This window comes from Mus caroli, chromosome 8 (genome assembly GCF_900094665.2).
Source record: "Mus caroli chromosome 8, CAROLI_EIJ_v1.1, whole genome shotgun sequence".
NCBI lineage: Eukaryota > Metazoa > Chordata > Mammalia > Rodentia > Muridae > Mus > Mus caroli.
The window spans coordinates 115,919,702-115,943,579 of NC_034577.1; the positions used below are offsets into that span (position 1 = coordinate 115,919,702).

The 23,878-nt window shown below is 50.6% G+C and overlaps 1 protein-coding gene across 4 annotated transcripts in view; it reads left to right on the top strand.

Moving 5' to 3' along the window:
* The first annotated feature begins 17,655 nt into the window (after window positions 1-17,655).
* Window positions 17,656-23,878, top strand: part of Trim67 (tripartite motif containing 67) — a 34,210-nt gene continuing 27,987 nt past the window's right edge. The window contains exons 1-3 of one of the 4 annotated variants that reach the window (XM_021170323.1): window positions 17,676-17,803; window positions 17,909-18,424; window positions 18,482-18,680. In XM_021170323.1, coding sequence (XP_021025982.1) covers window positions 17,676-17,803; window positions 17,909-18,424; window positions 18,482-18,680 — 843 coding nt within the window. Of the gene's footprint in view, window positions 18,681-23,878 lie in introns of all 4 variants that reach the window. The other 3 variants (XM_021170324.1, XM_021170321.1, XM_021170322.1) reach the window with 3 other exon arrangements.

The window sequence follows — 23,878 nt, forward strand, 5'->3', positions numbered from 1 at the left end:
GTGCTGGGAGATTGGCCCTGAAGAGGTGAGGCAGACACAAAATCCTACACAGCGAAGAGCAGACGAGGCAAGGTCTTCAGGTCAACGCACAGTCCGAGCAACTGTCCTTGTCAGGCCGCGAGTCACCGTCACAAATGACCAGCACTTAACCCAAGGCAGCTGGCAGTTCATCAGATGGAGGAAGCCCTTGCTTTTCCGGTAGGTTGGTTGATCTTCCGCGTTGGAGTCAGTGAGGTCGGCTGGCTGCCTAGAGCTCGAGCAAGTGCTTGTGGGCGCCCCCTACTGGGCTCTTAGGAGGATGCTGCGCTCACAGCACAGATTCATAGCTCAGGGTCCCCAGATGCAAAATCTAGGTTTTCCCGTTGGAAAGTAAGAGAGGGGTTGAGATGGCTGTGTGTCTCCTCGCTATTTAGAAAGGCAGAGGGGCTTCATGTGAGCCAAAGCGTGTGCAGAAATGGGAAGTCAGACCTGGATGCTGTGTTGGTAAGAGAGGAAGAGGGTAGAGGGCAGGTAGGGACTGCCAGTTGACCTGGCTTCTCCGTAGCTCTATGAACCTAGGAGTTAACTCACTATAGCTTTACTGATCTGCCCTGCTTCCTCCAAATGTAAAACGGTGTCGGAAATGCTTAATTTATAGTTCTGAAAATTATCACCTGTAGGATTTGGGAATAACCAGGAAGATAATTGTCTCCATTGATTCCCCTGGAACTGGAGTCACAGACTGTTGGGGCCACACAACATGGATCCTGGGAACCAAACTCAGGTCCTTTACAAGAGCAGCAACCACTCTTAACCACTGACCATCTCTCTGGACCCAAAAGGGAATTTTTTTCATTCAATGTGATTCTTAAAGGATAAAGAGGCCGCAGTGGGACTTGGTGGTAGAGAACTTGCTTAGTGTGCAGAAAGCCCTAGGTTCCCTGTGGGGAGGTGCATTTTAAGTCACATGGTATGGATGAACATGCGGGCGTTCCCAGAAAGCTGGAATAGAATGGCCAGATATCCGGTGACCTCCCAGACAAAGGACCTTAAGTAAATCCTCCTATAGAACAATGTCACTGTGGCAGTTTGATTTAGAATGACCCCATAAGCTCATGTGTTCAAATACTTGGTCCCCAGTTGGTAAGGGTTAGAAGGTGTGGCCTTGTTGAAGGAAGTGTGTCACTGGGAGTGGGCTTGTAAGTTTCAGAAGTCCACACCAGGAGGACGCCCAGAGGCCTGCCCCCAACGTGGCCCACCCACCGTGGGAGCTACTGTGCAGCAGAGAGATGAGAGGAAGAGAAGTGAGGTTTGAGCACTATGAGGAGGGTCAGACTGGAGACACGGGGGTTGAGAGAATGCCTGAGGTGGTGAGTAGCTGGCCTTGCCACCTGGGGCCATAGTGAAGTCCTGGTTTGTGCTGCGGCTGCTGAGGGCCACGTCTGGGTCTGTGGTCATGCAGTGGCAGGGGTCTGTGTTGATGTCCATAGCTCATATTATCATCTAACGTCATGCAGACGTCCCTGGTCTGGGCTGTTGCCTGGGACTATGTTGCTGTTCAAAGGCTGTGCATAGCTGGCCCCTCCCATGCAGGCTCTACACTACACCTGGGCAGCACCGTAGATCTGGCCCTGGTGCTGAAGCTGAGGGTGTGCTAGCCAGAGGGAGCATGGGAGAGGTCTGCAGTGTGGTGGTAATGTGAGCAAGGGAGAGATGCCCTCACCCCTTCACTGCTTGCAGCAGGAAGGAGAGATGACCCGAAAGTCGTGAGAACAGGAGAGCTGGCCCTTCTCCTCACAGGCTGCAGCCCTTGAGAGAACAACCCATCACCTGGGTAGCTCAGTAAAGCCTGCCCTGGTAGCAAAGGCATGTGTGAGCTGGCCCTGTCCCTTGCAGGCTGCAGCAGTGGGTGAGCTAGCCAGCCAGGGCAATGCTGGAGAGCTCTTCATGGTTGTGTGGATGTAGGAAAGCTGACTGGCTGACCTCAGGCCCAGATTCAGGGTTTTGAGTTGATTTGCCTCAGTGTCTACCTCATCTGTGAACTGCCAGAGCACATGAAGGGGTGGGTCCTGCAGATCCAAAGCTGCAAGAGCTCCATGACACAGGGCAACAGCAGGACATCCAAGAGACATCCTGGTGAGGATCCAGTATTGATAGTGTAGCAAAAGCCAGAGACCTTGCAGCAGACCAGTGACTCTCAGAAGTGAACATATGCAAGTAAAAGACGTGGACAGAGTATTCCGCAAGGCACACTGTGACACACTACAGCTTCCATGATGAGATTTTTAAAAAAAGACTTATTTATTTATTTAATGTGAGTACACTGTCGCTGTCTTCAGACACACCAGAAGAGGGCATCAGATCCCATTACAGATGGTTGTGAGCCACTGTGTCATTGATGGGAATTGAACTCAGGACCTCTGGAAGAGCAGTCAGTGCTCTTAACTGCTTAGCCATCTCTCCAGCCCATGATGACATGATAAAATTGTTGCTTGTTTGTTTTCTTTTGTGGGAAGTTTCAAGGGCTGAGGGTATATACAACGGGACCTTGGTCATGGTGTCTCATCATAGCAAAAAAAGTAACATAGCATAGAAAAGTAACTAGTATTTTTTTTTTGTTAATTTATTTTCTCTCTCTCTCTCTCTCTCTCTCTGTGTGTGTGTGTGTGTGTGTGTGTGTGTGTGTGTGTGTAAGCCAGAGATCAAACTCATGTCATCTCTCACCAGCCGTTCACATAGGTTCTTTTTTGCTGGGACTCGGGACTTGTCAATTCCATTAGGCTGGATGGCCTGTGAGTCCCAGGGACCCTCCTATCTGCTGGGATGATCTCTGTCCAGTGCTGGGATTACAAGTGTACCTCACCATGCCCAACTTTTTATATCAGCGCTAGGGGCTGAGCTCAGGTCCTTGTGCCCTCATACAAGCTCTTTGCCAACTGATCCACTCCCCAGCCCTGCAGCTTAGTTTTGGGCAGTTCTAGAGATCAAAATCAAGATTCCAAAAATATGGGCAGGCATGCTTCCTGTGAGCCACACGCCCAGCCTGGGACAATTTTGCAGGATGCTGCTTTGCTGTAGCTCAATGCAGGGGTCACTTCTCACTGGTTTTCCCTCGTCCCAGAGGGGACTGCTACAGAAATGAAGTTGCTAAAAGCATCACATGGCTTCCTATACTTTTATCCCCAACTGGGTCATCTGACTCCCAGATCTAGGGGAAATGGTGGCCATTTTGTATCAGAGAGCCTTCCTCCAAGAACACCTTCACAGAAGACACAAAACATGCAAGAAGGGACACAAGAAGGGACAAGCTCCTCTCCACTGGCCAGAACTGGCTGCCATCTCCCAGGGGCTCTTCTAGGACAAGCTCAGCCAGTCCCTGCTCACTGCTCCTTCCTCTGCATGGTGACCCTTTGACAGAACCCTTTGGATCCTGAGGTTTCCTGAGATGCTGGGCAGGGAGGATAGGGCCTGGCTGGCAGGCACCATGCTGGCCTGAGGCTAGCTAGCATTCTGCAGCATGTTGATGGATCCCCAGATGGGAATATCAGACTCTAAAACTTAAAAACTGAGATTTCTTTGGAAAGGCAGTGGAGACAATCTGGTGGTGTGTGTATGCTGCTCAGTGTGCTGGACTAAGTGTGTGCGTGTGTATGGATGTACATGAGCATGGAGGAATGTGAGTGTGCATGTGAACATATATGTGTGTGCACATGCATTTGTGCAAGTGCTAATGTGCATGCACATGTGTGTGTGTTTGTGTGCACATATGTTCTTGCATGAGGGCTTTGCTCACACATGTGTAAGAATACATGCATATATATGTTTATGTGCTATGTGGGTATGTAAGTGCACACACATACATTGGTGTACATGTATGCTTCTGTGTATGAATGTGCATGACTGTGTGCCTTTGTGTGTGCACAACTATGTAAACATGTAAGCACCATGTTGTGCATGCTGGTGGTAAGCTGAGAGGACAACTCAGGGGAGCCAGTTCTCTCCTTCAACCTTGCTGGTCCTAGAATTGAACGTAGGTCATAAAGCTTCCCGCAAGAGACCTCAGAGGCTGCACTGGCTCCCAGACTCGGTCTTTTCTTTTGACCTTTGCAAGTGGCTCTTCAGAATTTCTCTTTTCCTATGGATATGGTATCAGTGGGTTTCAGTGAAGATAGGAGGTTGTTGAAAGTGATCCCTAAAGGAGAAGACACAGCTCGACAAGGGAACACCAAGGTTGGTGTGCATCTTGGAGCTCATGTGTGCATGTGTGCTTGCTTATGCGTGTGCGTGTGTGTGTTTAGCTAAGATGATATGCAGAGCCTTCTGTAGTCTCTCATCTCCATGTAACAACTACATCCCCTGGGTACTGTCTCAGGCAGAGAAGGGGAGTGGCTTGACAATCAAAGAGAGATTGGCTGCATATCTAGCCCCTGAATTGGGAAGCATGCTTGGCCTCCCTGGTGACACAGAGGCTGCGATTTGTCTCCCTGTCAGGAAGGTTCAGGCTCAGCTAAAAATAGCAGCCTGCCTCAGACAGCAGCTTCTCAATGAGGTCATTCCCCAGTCAGCAGCTTTCTACTCTTGGAGGCTCTGCCGCTCTCAATCCCGACTTGGTCCCTTTGTGATAATGAGGTTGCTCAGCGCAATCACCCAGACTTCTCCAGTCTGCCCCATCACTCTCCTGGGTTTGGCCTGCTGTCTCTAACTGTTTCTGCCTGCCTATGTATTTATCTCTTTGTCTACTTCTGTCTTTATCTTTGTCTCCATCTGCCTCTCTCTTTTTCTCTTTCTCTGTGTGTTTCTTTCTGTTTCTATGGCTTTGTAATGGAACTCAGACCCTTTGAGAGCTAGAGAAGTATCTAATGCTAGCCACACCTCGTCTCTTTCTAGTTCTCTCTTGGTTCCTCTCTCTTCGGTGTGTGCTTCTATTTCTGTCTTCACATTTATCTCCTTGTCTATATTTCTTTCTCTTTGCCTCTCTCTATTCTTCACTCTCTCCCTCTTTGTGTGTCTGTCTCATGGCCTCTGTGTGTCTGTCTCTCTCTGTCTCTGCTCCCCCCGACCCCCACTCCCCATCACCCTACCCTCTCATGCACTTTCTCTCCCTGTCTGCCTCTTTTCTTTGTCTTCATTTGTACATTTGCTCTCCAGTGATGTGGCCCTGAAGGTTTCCATCACGTGAGACCACAGATGGGGGGCCTTGCCTCAGGTTACAGGTACCTCAGGAGGAGCTGGCTTTCTGAGGACTTTGCACATCCTTCATGTACAAAGGTCAGGAGGACTGTGACAAGAACAGGGGGCAGCACAAAACAGTGTAGGAAACGCAGCTAAGCAGAGCGTGTGTGGCTTACATGGGGCAGTGCTCCAGCTCCACACTGGATCCCGAAGGCTCATGGGAGCCTTTTGATCTGTGTGACCTGTGTGGTTGGAGGAGGCTCCTCCCACCCCTTCCTCGTGCCCATCTTTTTGTTCTGTCTGTCTTTTTGCCAACACTCCTTTGTTTTGACTTACGTAGCTGTGTAGTAAGTTTCGAAGTTAGAAAATGTGAGACAGCAAGCTGTTCTTTTCCAAGATTGTTTTGACTGCTCAGAATTTCTTGAGATTTCATATGAATTTTAGATTATTTCTATTTATGTAAAAAATGCTGTTGGGCAGGGGGAGCCTGGAGAGATGACTCCATATGTAAGAGTGCTTTCAGCTCCTCTGAGGACCAGGTTCGCTTCCCAGTACTGAACTGGGCAGCTCACAACCATATGTAACTCTATTCCCACCCTCTTCTGGCCTCCAGGGACACTGTAGAGACACATGTGCGTACACATGCATGCTCTCTTCCTCTATAAATACATAAACAGATGCAAAAACAGTGTTTTAAAAAGTTGCCATCCCGTGCAACAATAAGGGAGCCCACTCAGTGGGTCTGATGTGCTGGATGCTGGCCAGGGAAGTACTCTGCACGTGAGGTACTATCTCCTTGAGCACCCATGGGAGGTTATGCCTGATCTTTACGTCTACAGAGACCCAGAGGAGATTGAGAAGGAGGAGCAGGCTGCTGCTGAGAAGGCTGTGGCCAGGGAGGAATTCCAGGTTGAATGGACCACACCAGCTCCTGAGTTCACTGCTGCTCAACCTGAGATGGCCGACTGGCCCGAGGGTGTGTGCCCATCCAGCAGTTCCCCAGGGAAGACTGGAGTGTGCAGTCAGTCACTGAAGATTGGTCAGCAGCTCCCACAGTGCAGGCAACTGAGTGGGTTGGAGCCATCACTGAGTGCTGAGTGGTCCTGAGCTGCTCTTCAGACATCTGAGAAAAGGGCAGGAGGGGGGGGGGGAGCGGGAAGGTGGAGAGAGAGAATGTTAACTGTGTTAGTTTGTATCTTGCATCTTTGGTTACTTTGTTTATTGGTTTTTACCCAGTTTTTAGTGGTTCTTTGGTGTTTTTGCATAGAGTGTATTTTCTTTGAGTGAAGAGAATTTTTTTTTTTTTGAGACAGGGTTTTTCTGTGTAGCCCTAGCTATCCTGGAACTCACTCTGTAGACCAGGCTGGCCTCAAACTCAGAAATCTGCCTGCCTCTGCCTCCCAAGTGCTGGGGTTAAAGGCGTGCGCCACCACTGCCCAGAGAGCAAAGAGAATCTTAACTTGGTCCTTTGCTGAGACAGGGAGGGAGCTACACTTAGCAGCTCTGAAGTCACACTTACAGACTCATCCAGGGCTCCAGGAGCTGAGGTTTGGCTGGTGTCCTCCGCCCAATGGTTAAAGCTAGAAGCCTTCACCCAAGCTGTAACCATAGACTCACATCAGTGATGAAATGTAGCTGGCTCTGACCTTGCTGAAACAGCCTTGAGCAGGGACACAGAATGCAACCCTGTGGGGAAAGACATCCTTGTAAGTTTGTCATTGAAGACCAAAGGAAATGTTGGGTGGAGTGTTTTCAAGTATTTAGAAGACATTATAGGCCGACTTGGGTAAACTGAAGGGTGGGGTTCTGAAGGACCAAGCTCCCATCTCTGCCTGGGTGTTGGCTTGAAGAGTCTCCCTTTGCCTGGTTCATGATGCAGGGGGATGTTATGCACCCCTGAATACCACTAGCCTTGGCATCTTCCTAAGTCCACCTTAATCTGTCTCTTGTGTTAAACAACTGCAGGGACCAGTGTTCCAGTCCCAAGCCGGGCCGGAGGGCGGAGCCTTCTCCTGACTTATCCACAGGAATGCCCTTGTTTACTTAGTCTCAGTGCCAAGGACCCACTCCTGTCCACACACTGCCTGAAACCACAGCCCAGCATAGCCTCTACTCTCCAAATGGCGTTTTCTTGTCAGGAGACAAATCACAGAAAAGCAAACCCTGGAAAGGCAGAACAGTGGGCTATGAAAAGTCCCTAAGGGATACAAGCATTTGCTGCTCCTCGCCTTATTAAGACAGCGAGAAAACAGCAGCAGGAGAAAGGAACTGAGCCCAGCACTCGGCTCCCACGGCGCATGCGGCAGGGCAGCAGTAGCACGAGGCAACTGAGGCAGCAGGTCACGTGACATCCACAGGCAGGAAGCAGTTGGTCACGTGACATCCACAGGGAGGAAGCGGAGATATGAATGCTGGTGCTCAGCCCACTGTCTCCTTTTTTATTTAGTCTAGAACTGAAGTGCATGTGATGGTGCTCCCACCTTTCGCCTCGGTCTTCCCTCCTCAGTTAAACCTCTCTGGACACTCTCTCTTACACATGCCTAGGTGTGTGTCTTCTAGATATTCCTAAATCCAGTCTCGATGGCTGAGCAGATTAGCCATCACAGTGTGAAGCACAGAAACAAAGGTAAGACGGGTGCTCAGGGAAGGCTGCTGCCCACCAGCCGGCACATGTCCTCACGGAGGTGGTAGAGGCTCTATGGACACGGAATTGTTGAGCCAAGGAACCTCAAGAATTAGGGCAGGTATTGGGAAAGTGCTTGGGTATCCTTGGAGTAGTAAGGTAGCCAGTGAGGCTGGACATCATGAGGAAGTGTGGTGTGTGTGTGTGTGTGTATATATATGTGTATGTGGCATGGTATGTGTGTGTGCACACATGTGCGTGCACACACACTGAGGTGGAATCAGGAAGGACTGAGGACCCTGGCGAGTATAACAAGAAAAGAGTCTGGGTTCAGTATAGACCCAGCTCTAGGGCAATGTTGTGCTGTCTAGGAAAACCCACTATGTGCAGAGCTCACCACTGCACTGTTTCAGTCCCACTGTGGGTCAAAATATGCCCCCATTAAATGAGGGATAATTATACCAAAATATTGTGTCATAAATAATACCATTTGTCAGTTTATAGAGAATAATTTAAGATTATTTAGGGCTGGTGGGATGGCTCAGCACATAGAGAGAGGTACTGGCTACCAACAACTTGAGTTGGATCCCTAGACTCACATGATGGAAGAAGAAAACTGGTTCCCTGAAGTTCCACACATGTGCAGCCACACACACACACACACACACACACACACACACAAATGCGCACACAACATGAATGTAATAATTTTTTAAGATATGCTAATCAGCCCCAGGGACCTAGGACAGGTAATTTTGTCCCCAGAGACCTCTCTAGGCAGGCGTGAGGAAAGGATCCCCATGCCCCTTCTCTCATGCACAGGAGACTGTCTTCTTCTCTGCACCAGAATTGTATTAAGCATGGGAAGGCTGGAAGCTGGATATTCACCCTCAAGTAGGGACCACTCTTGACCTCATGGCTGTCACCCACATTTCTGCGTCTCTTTCCTTTGTTGTTTTGGGGACAGAAATCCAGAGGTATCTGGCTTTGCATTCTGACCCTCCCCACAGCAATACGCATTGGATCTGTCCCTGGCTGGCTGGCTCCACTCCTCCCACATCCTGTAGATCAGCCGCCTCTGATGCTCCATATGTGTGAGATGTCTAGCATATGTCTGGTATGGCGGAGCCTTTCAAACTACGCTGGCCTGGTGCCTCCTCATTCCTGTGCCAATGTACAGCACAAAGCCACACTGCGCACACCCTTTGACAACAAGATATCTGGAACAGGTTTCGGTCCCAGTCCTCTCCACTTCCCAGAGCACTAGGGTTAGAGCTGTGCACCACCAAATCTGGCTTATGCCCAATCCAGGTATCGTCTGTGCTAAGAGAACACCCTGTTGTGAACTCCATCTCCAGCCTCTTCCTCTTCACCGGAGAGTTATATGAGGACTGGAATTGTTTCTGCCTCCATCAGAAACACACACATAGCTGGGCCACACACAGTTCCAGAGACAGAGAGGCGTGGAATCAGAGGTGTAGGTCACACTGCCTGCACTCAGGGTCACTTGCAGAAATCATGCAAATGTTCTTGACACTGAGGACCTACTGTCCCTCTGCTGGAGTGTGTGGTGGCGACTTCCTCACCATAAAGATGTGCTGTTGGCTAGTGGATTCTTCATAGACTCTACTATTCTAGCAGATGGCATAAGGGCTCTGTCCCTGTGGCAAAGCCTTGTAGAGGAAATGGCCGGGTAAAGTAGTTGCTCCACACTCTCGTCTGTTATCCCTACAAGAGAATGAGTAGCTGGCACCCTCCGGAATAGCCTCGACCCCCCCAGCTCACAGTCTCGGGGTTCGCTCTTTGCTTTAACGAAGGTGCCCAGATCCACAGACACTCCCAAATACATTCTAAGATCTCATTGATTTCCTGTCAACGAGGACACTGAGCAGAGGCCAGGGTATGATGAAGCCTGGCGCCTGGTATGGTCAGAGAGAGGAAGCCGGAAGCCAAGCAGAGCAAATGCTTTTCCATTAAAGTGAGAGGTCAGACGGGAGAAAAGGAGAGCCAGGAAGCTGTGGGCGGAAGACAGAGGTGTGCGGAAAGAGACAGGGCAAACCGTGCAAGAGTCAAAGTCAGAAACTAACAGACACAGCTTGAGCAGAGACATTCAGACCCAGGCAGCAAGCAGGGCACCCCTGGATTGCCTGAACAGGCAAGTGCACCACCAGGTATCCCTTCAAAAGACCTCGCCCTGGGTAGTTTTAGGAATGCAAGGGAAGAGAGGGAGAAGCAAGCGGGATAGAGGAGGCAAGCAGGGGACAGGGCAAGAGCCAAGGTGGGCACAGCAGAGGATAGATGAGCGTGGGGGGAGGCATCACAGAACCCGAGGACCCTTGATGGTTTCAGAGACCTTCAGGGAGAGGAAGCCCCTCCTTCCTCTCACTGACTTAGCTAGACTTGACTGGCCACTGAGCCCTGGGAATCTTCTAATCTTTGCTTCCAACATGCTTAGCTCACAGGCATGCTCTACCACGCTCTGCTTGTTACAAGAGTGCCCACAGATCTGAATGCAGACCCCCAGGCTCACACTTCCAACTATGCTGCCTCTCTAACCCCTCTGCTGTGCCTCTGTTGGCAAGGCTTGACACCGCAGCTCAGACCAGGCTAAAACGTGTGGCACTCCTCCCAGCTCAGCCATCCAAGTGCTGGGATTTTACAGCCATGCACCACCAAATCTGGACTTCTTCTGCATCCCGTCCCGACCCCAGACAGCAATTTTCTAACCCGGTGTGAGAGAGGATTCTGACCGGGCTACATGTTTCAGGTCCCTGCCCTTGACTGAAACCATCACCTTGCCTAGGTTGGTTGTCGGTTACATTTAGGTTGACTGGCAAGAACTTACCCAGGGTCAGGGCCCACCATCTCCCAGGCCAGGCTGTGTTGTGTGAAGATCAAACGAGAAATGAAGGAGCACCATGAAGACACAGGGGCTGCTGCAGCCCTTCCTGCCAACCTCTGAGGTTGGGAGAGCACTCAGAACCCAGACTATGCCAATACTCTGATGCTAGTAATGTTAGCTTTTATGCAGCAGAGAGATGCTCTGGGGGGGGGGGGGGCATAAAGAGCCAGAAAACAGAAAATGTCCTTCTTTCCCCTGGCATATGGTTCCAGAGTGTCTCATTGCAGAAGATGCTGCAGGAGACTCAGGTGTCCTGAAGCCGGATCTCCAGGTTCACAAAGAATAAGGATCCCAGACTGGGGCATGGCTTAATAATGGATGGTCTGGGACTGGAGAGATGGCTCAATGGGTAAGAGCACTGACTGCTCTTCTGAAGGTCCTGAGTTCAAATCCCAGCAACCACATGGTGGCTCACAACCACCTGTAATGAGATCTGAAGCCCTCTTCTGGTGTCTGAAGTCAGCTACAGTGTAGTTTATGTATAATAATAAATAAATCTTTGGACTGGAGCAAATAGGGACTGAACGAACAGAGTTGACCGGAGCGAGTAGAGGTCCTAAAAATTCAATTGCCAACAACCACATCCATCTCACAACCATCTGTACAGCTACAGTGTCCTCACATACATAAAATAAATAAATCTAAAAAAAATTAATAAATGGTCGGAAGAGATGGTTGTATGGGTAAAACATTTTCCACATGAGCACGAGGACCTTAGTTTGATCCCCAGGACCCACATTTAAAAAGGAAAAAAAATCTAGGCATGATGACATGCTTATAACCCCACCACTGGGGAGGTAGAGACAGGAGGACCTCTGGAGCTAACTGCTCACAGGTGCCAGTGACTGATCTTGTCTAAAAAAAAAAAAAAAAAAAATCAAGGTGAAGAACAACTGGAAAAGATACCTGTACTGGCTGGTTCTGTGTGTCAGCTTGACACAGATGGAGTTATCACAGAGAAAGGAGCCTCCCTTAAGGAAATGCCTCCAGGAGACCCAGCTGTAAGGCATTTTTTCAATTAGTGAACAAGGTGGGTGGGTGGTGCTATCTCTGGGCTGGTAGTCCTGGGTTCTATAAGAAAGCAAGCTAAGCAAGCCAGGGGAAGCAAGCCAGTAAGTAACATCCCTCCATGGCCTCTGCCTCAGCTCCTGCTTCCTGACCTGCTTGAGTTCCAGTCCTGACTTCCTTGGTGATGAACAGCAGTATGGAAGTGTAAGCTGAATAAACTCTTCCCTCCCCAACTTGCTGCTTGGTCTTGAAGTTTGTGCAGGAATAGAAACCCTGACTAAGATAATACCCGACTTAACCTCTGTCTCTGTGAGCACATCATGTGTCATCTCATACACTATGCACATGCATACACAAAATTAAACTATGGTTCTTGGGGCTAGAGGGATGGATCAGTGATTAAGAGTTATGTCTGCTCACCAACCCCAGCATTCAAGAGTCAGAGGCAGGTGACTATCTGTGAGTTTGAGAAGATCCTATTCTACAGAGTGAATCCCAGGACATCCAGGGCTACACAGAGAAACATTGTCTCAAAAAAAAAAAAAGCAGACAAACAAACAAACGGAATAGCTATTAAAAAAGAAAAGAGTGTGTTTATTCTTGTAGAGGAGTTGGGTTTGGTTCCCAGCATCAGGCAGCTCACAACTGTCTATAACTCCAGCTCCAGGGGAACCAATGGACTCCAGTGAGTACAGTTGCTGGCATCTACAAACAACCATATTCACCCAGGCAGAGACACACATGCATACACATAATTAGAAATTTAAAACTCTTAAAATACAATGCTTAGGCACTAGTCAACAATGTTTAGAGGTAGGTGGCTAAACTGTAAACTTACTAGAATCTGTTATCTGGAAAAGATGTTGGCTGCCCTCTGTGAAGCCAGTGTTGATGTAGGTCTGCTACATAGGAGCCGTTGTGACTTAAAAGGCACAAACAGGCACTCATGAAAAGCTTAGACGAACCACTGTAAGCCAGTGATTCCTGGGCTATCTAGGTCTCTAATTTACCTGAGTCCCCCCACTTTGCAACAAAACCAAACAATAACTGTAAAACTGAAATTCAAAAGAGTGAAACCACACATTTTCACTTAAAGTTTGTTTTGGAATTTAGTTGAGAATTTAGAGTCTATCGTTGAGGCCACAACATCAATTTCTACGAAGGAAGCCTTAAATTCTATCCAACTGCAACTTGAATTTGAAAAAATATTCTGAAGGCAACACAGCAGGACCACTTTATCTCTACCTGGCTGTGTTGGCTGGGGTACATTATTTAAGTTGTCTGTGCTATTTTTGTAGAGGAGGTAATGGGAACCTGTCTCTGGAGGGTTAGTGGGACACTTGAGAGTGAAAACTGTGCTATCGGAAGCGATCAGAGTCTACTTCCCTCTGCTGTGGTGGCCGTGGGTTGTGGAGTGTTAATTACTAATGTGATTTGCACAACCATTCACCGAGAAGTGCCCCAGATAAAGGTGGGAAGACAAGTGTGGGTCATTTGTTGAGTATTTCCTTTGTCAGCATCAATATGTAAAAATACACGAATCTGAATACTTTGGGAGGATGGAGGTGCCTACTCCCCATGTTGAAAGGACCAGACAGGGTTCTATGTGAGAATGCGGTTGAGAATTAGCCATGTGAATATTGTTACTTGCCCCAGCCGCTACAAAGCCCAGGTTTTAAAAACACACTAGAAAGATAGGTGGTGGCGGTTCACGCCTTTAACACCAGCACTCAGGAGGCAGAGGCAGGCAGATCTCCGAGTTTGAGGCCCTAGCCTGGTCTACAGAGTGAGTAACAGGATAGCCAGAGCTGGGCTGGAGAGATTGCTCAGTGACTTAGAGCACTGGCTACCCTTACAGAGGACCCAGGGTCAGTTCCCAGCTCCCACAAAGTGGCTCACAACCAACTCTAGCTTCAGTTCCAGGGCATCTGATATCCTTTTCTGGTCTCCATAGGCAGTGCATGCATATGGTAACACTTGAAGACATGCAGGAAAATCACTCATATGCATAAAATAAAAATCTTTTTAAAAACACACTGGTAGTGTAGTGACTTGGGAAATGGATTATAATACTAATACTGGGTGAAATTTCTTTGTAAAAGTAATTATTGTTGTTGGTATTTGAGATAGATTGGAATTCGTTGTGTAGACCAGACTGGCTTCGAATTCACAGCAACCCTACACCACCAGCCTCTTGCTTCCTGGGATTACAGGTGTGGTTAGCCTCTAACTTTGAGTTGAAAATAATTTTTTTCCCTCTCATTATGGATGGTTGTGAGCCACCATGTGGTTGCTGGTATTTGAACTCATGACCTCCGAAAGAGCAGTCAGTGCTCTTAACCACTGAGCCATCTCACCTGCCCTGAAAATAATTTTTAAAGCGGGACCAATCACTTTTTAAAAAAATATATGCATGGAGAGACTGGAGGTTCAGCTCTGTGAAGTTCTAGGCAGTTGTGAGCGATTCAGCCTGGGTGCTGGGAACTGAACCCGAGTCCCCTGCAGAAGCAGCAAATGCTTTTAACTCGTGTGTGTGTGCACATGTGTGTGCATGTGTGTGTGTCTGTGTCTGTGTGTGTAAGCACTTTCGTGGGAGTAAAAAGACAACTTTGTGGAGTTGGATCCCTCTGCCCATCTTTCCCTGGGTTCTAAGGCTCAAACTCGGGTTGCTAGGCTTACTCAGCAAAGGCTCCTCTCACTGGCCTCTAAAGTGCACTCTGAGTGTACACAGAGCACAGCTGCAGCAGATAGGACTTTTAATAGGTGACAGTGACAATCAACAGTGACTATGGCTATGTGTGAGAAGCACCAGAGCAGGTTGGAACAGAGACTCACAGGCTGAAGGGCAGGAAGCCTCCCTCCAAGAGGCAGAGCCCGGGTCCCAGCCGTTCACACAGCTGAGATGACTTGAGCTACAGAGCGGTGGGGACTGAGGATGTGGCGAGATGCCTGAGTGTTCTGTTTTGATGGAAAGCAAAAGAGGAGGTTTGCTTGTTTCTTTGTGGCTTGTCGTGGTTGGTTTGTTTGCTTGTGGAGCAAGGGTCCCACTTTGTGGCCCAGGCTGCCTTCTCATCACCACTTTGCAAGTCCTGAGATTTCACGTACCTGCTGCTTACTATAGGCCAAGCTAGGAGTGGTTTCACAGTATGTCTTGCTTGTGCAGAGACACACATGCTTGGCTAGAAGTGCCACCCTGTCCAAGCCTAAGTAGGCTACCTTGGTCTGAAAAAGACAAAGAGAAACAGAAGTCACTTACTGTGCTTGCTATAAAATCATGAGGTTTTTAAGAGATATGAATTCCAGTTGGTCCCAGGGAGGACTGAGCTGGGTAGCTGGGTTCAGCAGAAAGGATTTATTTATTTATTTACTTACTTACTTATTGAGATAGGGTTTCTCTGTATACCCTGGTTCTCCTGGAACTCGCTCTGTAGACCAGGCTGGCCTTGAACTCAGAGATTCACCTGCCTCTGACTCCTGAGTGCTTGGATTAAAGGCATGTACCACCACCTTCCAGCTTCTTGAAGAGCTTTCAATAATCCAAGCTGTGACTCTCCCAGACCTTAGGATCAATAGTGACTTTCTGAAGAATTTCTTTTTCTCAGTGTATTGCTGGCAGGACCAGGTGACTGAAGCCTCATCTACAGAGAGTGGATTAGGACAGTTGCTGCCTCCGTCCCCCCCCCACCCCCCTCACCCCTTGCAGCACTGCTTCCTGAAGCAGGGCTCATTGGGATGTCCGGTTTAGCAGGAGCCTACCTTTAAACATGTAGCCAGACTTCTGTAAGCCATTCAGCTGAACTGAGATGCTTAGAAAGTAGTCCAGAGCATTTACTGGAACAATTTGGCACGGACACACACATATATATTGTTATAGTATTTTCCAGACTGGACAGGTGGAAGCAAACTGCAGGACCCCAGGAGTCCTGTAAAGATATGGGCTTCACTGGGGTGCTTTGCCTTCCTGGTGACCTCCCTTCCGCCAGAGGTTCTATCCCTTAGGCACCAAGCCAGGCCAAGGCAGTAGCCTCATTAGTCTGTGGCTTCATTTCTCTCCTCCTACTAACTTTCCAAATGCTGACAGTGGCTGGGGCCCTGCATTCCTTCAGCAGGAGTCTGCGCCACGGTTGCTGTTTTTTGTTTGTTCAGGGGAGTCTTGCTATGTAACACCCAGACTAGCTTGGAAATTACTATGTAGCCCAAGCTGGCCTTGAACTCATAGCAGTCCTTCTGCCTCGGCCCCCCAAGCGCTAGAATTACAAGCATGAGCCAGCACGCTGGCTGACACATCCTTTCTAAATCGACAATTTCCGTGTCTGTTCCAAGCCAGCGTGAATCGAACAGGAAGAGAGGGCCGCGTGGTGCGCATTTCGCTCCACGCGCTCTTCCTTTCCAGGGCTCGCCCTTAGCTCTGTGCCCAGCGCGTACTTCCTTTCTCTGGGGCAGCCAGCACTACCCAGCACAGAACAGCCGGGCAGACGGCGGGAAGAGCCGGGCAGCCAGGCGCGCGGGCGGCGACGTTGCAGGAAGCTCCCATTCATAAAGCGAACACCTGCTCGCTGCCTCCCGCCTCTCCGCACTCGCGAGCAGCCTGGGGAGGTTGTATTTGGCAACCTTCACCGTGTCCTCGCCAAGTCCTCCGGCCCTCATCTTCCACGACTAGCCCCACTAGAACCAAGGAGACAAAAAAAAAAAAAAAAAAAAAGGCTTGTGAAAAGATGCGTAAATCAAACCTCGCCCTTTGGCGCGAGGCTGTCCGACATTTTGTGCCTTGAAAGCTTTTTGCGGGGAGGAAATAGATTTAGGAACCGACTGTCGCGCTGTGTTGCGAGGCCTTTTTCAAGCGACTGGCCTTTTAGGGACCGCTGTTTACGCTTTCATGGTGGCGGGGAGTGGGCAGGGCGGGAGCTGGCCAGGGTTGCTCTGGCAAGCGGGGCGGGGCGCCGTGCTAATTCACCGTGCAGTCTCCATCCGTATCGGAGCAGCTCTCCACAATGATCCTCCCCACGAAGCCCTCCGACCCGCCCCTGACTGCCAGCCGTGAGAGGCGAGCCCTCATTCGCTGAGCTGACGCCTGGCTCCCCGCCCCCCGCCCCGTTACTCTCGCTCTGGAAATTACAACTCCTGGGCGCGCGGCACGGCGGGCGGGCGGGCGGGCGGGCGGGCGCGGGAGGCGGCGGGGCCGGGAGGGGGAATTCCCGAGCCAGCGGGTGCTCGCCCCCCACCCGCCGCTGCAGCGTGGCGCGGCCAAGGTCAGGGGCGCTGCAGGAACCGGAGCCGGCGAGGCCAGCCTGGGACGCTGCTCAATACCGGCCTGCGAGGAGGCAGCTCCGAGAGCAGCGGTCCGAGCAGCGGTACGGCGACGGTCTCCGGGCCGGGGGATGCCGAGGTGGCCGCGGCGGCACAGCAGCCTGGCGGGGGATGCGCACGGGAGGGGGGGCGGGCGCGGACTCCCTGCACGTCCGCTCGCGGGCGCTGTCCGCCGTCTGGTGGTGCTGAACCAGCCCTGGCCCCGCCACTCGGGCACTGGCCAAGAGCTGGGTAGGGGCGGGGCGCTCGCAGAAAGAAGACTCGGGGCAGCGGCGCTGCGGAGTCGGGCTCAGTAGCCTTGCTGGCTCACAGCAGCGGGTCACTGGTACTTCGTGGAGTGGAGGCACGAGGTATCCCGGACGGTGCTGCTGCTGCCTATTCAACACCTGGACAACCTCGGAGGCCACCGCGAGGGCTCCCCGCCACCTTCAGACGGCTGACTCGGGTGAGGGAGCCTCGCCTTCAGGAGGTGAAGACCCCTCCTTTCTCTGGCGGCCAAGCGTCTTAGGGCGGTGGCCTGAGGACAGAGAGGGGGCGTGCCACCCTCGGGTGAAGACAGCATGCCCGTGTAATACCCCGGCCTCCTGACTCAAGAGCGCTGACATCGCCAGCCCAGCTGCGCTTGTCTTCGGAGCCTTGACCGTTCTTGGCTGGTCCCGAGCGGCTCCGGCCGCGGGCGCGGCGATGGAGGAGGAGCTGAAGTGCCCAGTGTGCGGATCCCTGTTCCGGGAACCCATCATCCTGCCCTGTTCTCACAATGTCTGCTTGCCGTGCGCCCGCACTATCGCGGTTCAGACCCCGGACGGCGAGCAGCACCTGCCCCCGCCGCTCCTTCTTTCGCGAGGTGCCGCCGCCGCCGCACCCCCTCCGGATCAGGACTCAGCCGCCGGCGCTACCAGCGGAGGCGCGGGAGCTAGCACAGCGGGAGGCCTAGGCGGCGGGGCGACCGGTGGCGGTGACCACGCGGACAAGCTGAGCTTGTACAGCGAGACTGACAGCGGCTATGGCTCCTACACCCCCAGCCTCAAGTCCCCCAATGGAGTTCGCGTGCTGCCCATGGTGCCTGCGCCCCCGGGCTCTTCGGCCGCCGCGGCCCGAGGCGCCGCCTGCTCCTCGCTCTGCTCGTCCTCCAGCTCCATCACCTGCCCGCAGTGCCACCGCAGCGCCTCCTTGGATCACCGCGGCCTGCGAGGCTTCCAGCGCAACCGGCTACTGGAGGGCATTGTGCAGCGGTACCAGCAGGGCCGTGGGGTTGTTGCGGGGGCGGCTGCAGCCCCAGCGGTGGCCATCTGCCAGCTGTGCGACCGCACCCCACCGGAGCCGGCAGCCACTCTCTGCGAGCAATGCGACGTGCTCTATTGCGCCACCTGCCAGCTCAAGTGCCACCCGTCCCGGGGCCCCTTCGCTAAGCATCGGCTAGTTCAGCCACCGCCGCCGCCCACACCCCCAGAGGCTACCCCTGCTGCTACAGGCACTTCCACTGCCTCCAGCGCAGGAGGATGCAGGAGCCCAGGGGGTGCCGGGGCCAGCGCGCCGCGAAAGTTCCCCACATGTCCCGAGCACGAGATGGAGAACTACAGCATGTACTGCGTGAGCTGTCGGAGCCCGGTGTGCTACATGTGCCTGGAGGAAGGCAGGCACAGCAAGCACGAGGTGAAGCCGCTGGGGGCAACGTGGAAGCAGCACAAGGTGAGCACCGGCTGTGCGGGAACGCCAGCCAGGGTGAAAGTCAGAGATTCTCTGAACCCCTTCTTGGTGGGCTTGAGGGCCAAACAGAAATCACTCCATCCATCCATCCATCCATCCATCCATCTGTTCGTCCATACACACACACACACACATCCGTCCTTCCATCTACCCACATGTTCATCATTCCATCGAGCTGTGTATGCATGCATCCATCTATCCATACACTGGGCATGGGTATCCACCCATGCTTCCATCCAATCCTTCGTGCATCTATACATTCATTCACCTATGCATGCATACATCTGTCTATCATGGATCTATATGTACATACATACATGCATGTATATATGCATGCATGCATCCATACATCCATACATCCATTCAAGGATCCCAGCAGTCACTATCTGACCAAGACTCAGTGGACCACGTGCTCTGCACTGGGTATCAGATTGGTGTGTTATGAAAACGACTTCTTAAGTTTCCTTTCTGAGGCAAAGGGTTGCCGAAGCACAGAGGCAGGGCTCTCACCCAAAGTCTAAGGCACACTGTCAGAGCTCCCTTCCCCCTTGTTAGTGAGAGACAGGTTTAAGAGTGAAACTGTTACCAGCTGGCCATAGGAACCCACCTGAAGTCTTCCTTAAATCCATTGCCAAGGCTGGGAGACAGCACCCCTGCTCAAGAACCCTAGAGCGTTGTCCTTCTTCCACCGTAGACTCCCATCAGCTTTGCCTCAATGAACAGATAAAGCTTTCCCCTTTTCAGCTTCCAGAGAACTGTCTCCTCTTTCACTTAGTCCCCAGCTAGTTCTATGCCCAGAATTCCTCTAAACCTGTAGATAAAGGCAGTGTCTCTTGGGCTGTGGAAGAGACTGGGGACATCAGGGGGTGTCCTTCCAGGAAAAGAGTGTGATTTTTCCCCAGAGCACTTCTCTTGCCTGAAGCTCTGCTACCGGAGCTGTGGAAGAGATGCAGACCAAAGAGACCAAGCACATCTGCCTACAGCCTACCCTCCTGGGCACTGGCTTCGGGTAGTGCTACAGTTAGCTACTTAGACCTAGTACTTTGCTGTCTTCTTCTTCCTCTTGAGCTGTGACAGTCTGCCTGGGCCCTTCACCAGCCCACAAGGCAAGGTCAGGGCAGTTCCTCACCTGACATTTTATCCAGCGCCCTTGTGCGACAGGCCTCGACGTCTCCTTAGACGAGCAGGTTAGAGTCACTTGTTCATGGTGCGTTTCACACACCCCTCCTTCAGAAACCCACCCTGGAAGGTGTAAGAGGTGCCAAGACTGCCCAACAAGAACTATTGCCTGCAGTTACACAGAGTAGAGCCGCAGGAAAATAAGGCAGCTTGCTAAGTGCATGCAAACAGCCCAGAGCAGCCAGATAGAGGTGTGGCTTTCCTGTGTTTACTTTATAGATTTTCATCTGCTACAATAAACATATGTTGCTATGATAATTTAATATTTAGGGGAGTTTTTGGTTTTTTTTTTTAAGATCCTCTTTTACTCACGGTATGGTTCGAGCTGGCATCGAACTCACTACCACCCTCCTTCTCAGCCGCTTGAGTGCTGAGGTTACAGATGTGAGCCGTAACACACGGCTATATTGTTCTAAATGAAAAGTATAGGGGGAAAAAGTAAGTAGAGAACTCTTTGCAACTCTATGTTGGAGAAGGAAACCTGTTCAATGTCCTAGTGTGGGGACTCTCAGCAGGGGTAATGTGCCTTCCACCCAGCTTCTCCCGGCACTCTGAAAGGTCTGGAGATTTGGCCGGCAACACTAGTGATCCTACAGTACAATTGAGAATCCATCTCCCTGCCATGAACTGCACCCCTGCAGAGAGGCTCTTCTGTAGGGTCCCATACCTCAGCCTTGCACCGTTACTAGCTGTGTGTGCTTAAGCTACTTTGAAAACTTTGAGCCCACCGTAAATAACATTGAACTTGGATTCTTGTGGGAAGGGGTAAGTATCGTCCTCTGCATAGTCCCCTGTGTGGGACTCAAGCCATTACGTGTTATTTACTGTTTTATGGTGTTTATGATTAACCCTTGGATTTGTGGAAGGCTACGGGGGCAGTGGGGGCAGCACCCTGTTCTTTCAAGCCTCGTTGACTTGGAGAAAGTAGTAGCTGGTGATTGTCAATATATTTTTCTGAATTTATTTCAGTTTAATTGGTATGCTTTTATAAGCTTACAGCTGTTATTCTGTGTGTGTGTGTGTGTGTGTGTGCACGTCTGTGTGCCATGGTGCGAGTGTGTTGGCATGAGAACAACTTTTAGGAGTTGATTCTCTCCTGCCATCTGGGTTCCTTGGATGGAGCTTAGTTAGGTCGTCAAGCTCGGCGGCAAATACCTTTACTCACCGAGCCAGTGGCCAGCATGCCGGCCTTCATGTGCTTCTTTTTGATTTTTGTTTCATTTGTTTTATTGAATGTACATGTGTGTGTGTGTGTGAGTGTGTGTGTTGTCCATGCATGTGCACATGTGTATGGGTGCATACCTCTGCATGCACTTGTAGAGGGCAAACGTTGATGTCCAGTGCTCTCCTCCCTAGAACTCCACCTCACATTCTGANACAACGTCTTTTTTTTTTTTTTTTTGGTTTTTCGAGACAGGGTTTCTCTTTGTAGCCCTGGCTGGCCTGGAACTCAGAAATCCGCCTGCCTCTGCCTCCCAAGTGCTGGGATTAAAGGCGTGCGCCACCACGCCCGGCGAGACGACGTCTTTTACTGAATCTGGGGTTCACGGATGGGCCAAGATGGCTGGTCAGCGAGTCCCTGGGATCCTCCTGTCTCTGCCTGCCTAGCACTGGGATCACAGATGTGTAGTGACCTCGTACAGAGCCTGTAAAGGTTCTGGGGATTTACCTACTGAACCATCTCCTTAGCTCTTTGGGGTATTGTGTATACGTTAATGACTGAGAATATTTGCCCCAAATCACACCACATTCTATTGCACATTGCATGGTAGTTGTTGTTTCATCTCTTGAGTAGACATGATTGTATAAATTGAAAAAATCTGGGATGGACAGATGGTTCAGCTGTTTAGAACACCTGGTGCTCTTGCAGAGGCCCCAGAGATGGCTCAGCGGGTACGACTGTGGTGCTCTTGCAGAGGCCCCAGAGATGGCTCAGTGGGTGCGACTGTGGTGCTCTTGCAGAGGCCCCAGAGATGGCTCAGCGGGTACGACTGTGGTGCTCTTGCAGAGGCCCCAGAGTTAGGTTCCCAGCACCCACATCAGTCTCCAGCTCCTGGGAATCTAGAGCCCTCTTCTGGCTTTCTCTGCCACTAGCACTCACACACATATCCACATGCACCTGCCTGTGAGACACACATGCACCAATTTAAAAAATAAATAAATAAAAAGGAAGTTCAGACTTGAAATCTCCCATTCAGCTTCCATGAGCTGTTGTGGTCTCATGGACTAGAGGGCCAAGACTAATCTGGGGTCCTGTTACCCAAACATTTATAGTGTTAAAGATTGCAAACCAGAGAGCAGAGGTGAGAATTTGAATTCATGAGAGAGAAAGGAACGTCTTGCATACAAAAAAAAAAAAAAAAAAAAAAAAAAAAGAAGTTTGATAATGGGCTAAGGTGTCAGGGTCCAAGGTCATGCAGGGAAAAATCAGCAGTCATCCCTGGCTTGGTGGCAACAGCAGTTTAATAAATGACTCTCTCGTCAACCTCAATGGCTCTGCTTGGTAATGAGAACACCAGAGAAACACACGGATCTCTGCCCTGCACCGTGGGCAGTGTCACCTGTGGGAATACAACTGTGCAGATCTTGAGTTTGAATCTTGTATCTAGTGCTCCAGCCTCTGGTAGCTAGGATATCCTCCTAAATCCAGAAGAGACAATGAGAGACAGAGACAGAGACAGAGACAGAGAGACAGACAGAGACAGATCGAGCAGGTTCTCCTTTCCAGCTTCAAGGGAAACTCGAGTGTGAAGCATCTCACTGGTGGAGCAAGAGTGACTGGAAAGATGGCTCAGTGGTCAAAGTGCTTGCCTTGAGACTATGAGGCCTGGATTTGATCCCTGGCATCCAACATAAAAAGCCAGGCATGGTGGTCCACACCTGTGATCCCAGCACTGGGGGAGAGGGAGGAAAGGTGGAAATAAGAAGAGCTTTGCAGCTCCCTGACCAACCAGCCTAGCATAAAACAGGGAGGAAGGCTCCTGAGAATGAAACCTGAGGTTGTCCTCTGGCCTCCAAGTACATGCACACACACATGTACATAGACCTCCACCTGCATGCACAAACACATGTACATCTATATCTCCTCTTCCACCTGCATGCCCACACATATGCATATATACCCCCCTTTCATGAACCTGTTAAAAAAAGAAAGATGCACAGCAGCAGACACCTGTATTCTCTGCACTAGGAAGGTAGAGATGGGAGGGTCCTAGGGCTGGATGGCCAGTTAACCTAGTCAAATCAGTTAATTCCAGACTATGTGGAGCATAGTCAAGGAAGACACCCAGTGTTGACCTCTGGCCTCCACACACTTTCACACACATCTGTATATACATGTATACACATTTGTCTGGAAACACGCACACTTCCAAATGAGAATCTTAATTTGGGCTGGGGGTGGGGAGGACTGAGAGAGACAGCTGAACCGTATGGTCCACCTTACTGAGACCACCAGGTGAACCGTTAAGAGGGCTGCTTTTGAAAGATAAACCAGGGCCTCCACTTCTGACTCCCACTGTGGTGTAAGTTTCCCAGTAAGCCTTTGCCACAGACCCTTTTTGGTCCCTGTCTGCGTAGAACGGGTCTCTAGTTGCAGGTGGACAAGGAGTCGGCAAATGACAGACAAAATCAACACAAGAGGTTGTGTAGAATGTGAATGTATTGTCACAAAGTGAACACCAGTTTTATATAATACAGAAAACAGAGAGGTAGGATGTCACAGCAGGCAAAGTACATTGAAGTTACCTGACACAAAACAAAGGAATGACTTCAAAAGGACTTACAGGAACCAGGTAATATTTACAGTAAAGATAAAACAGCTCTGCTTAGGGTCAGCTAATGACAGGTAAGGATTTCACACCCTAGTCACAATTTGTGCTACTCCTTTGAGCCTTGTGAAAGCTAGCACCAGGGGGTTCTGCTCTAGCAGACCTTCTCATGAATAATGCAATACCACAACCCCCCTATTTCCTAGGCCCTGATAAAGTCTTGTATGATTG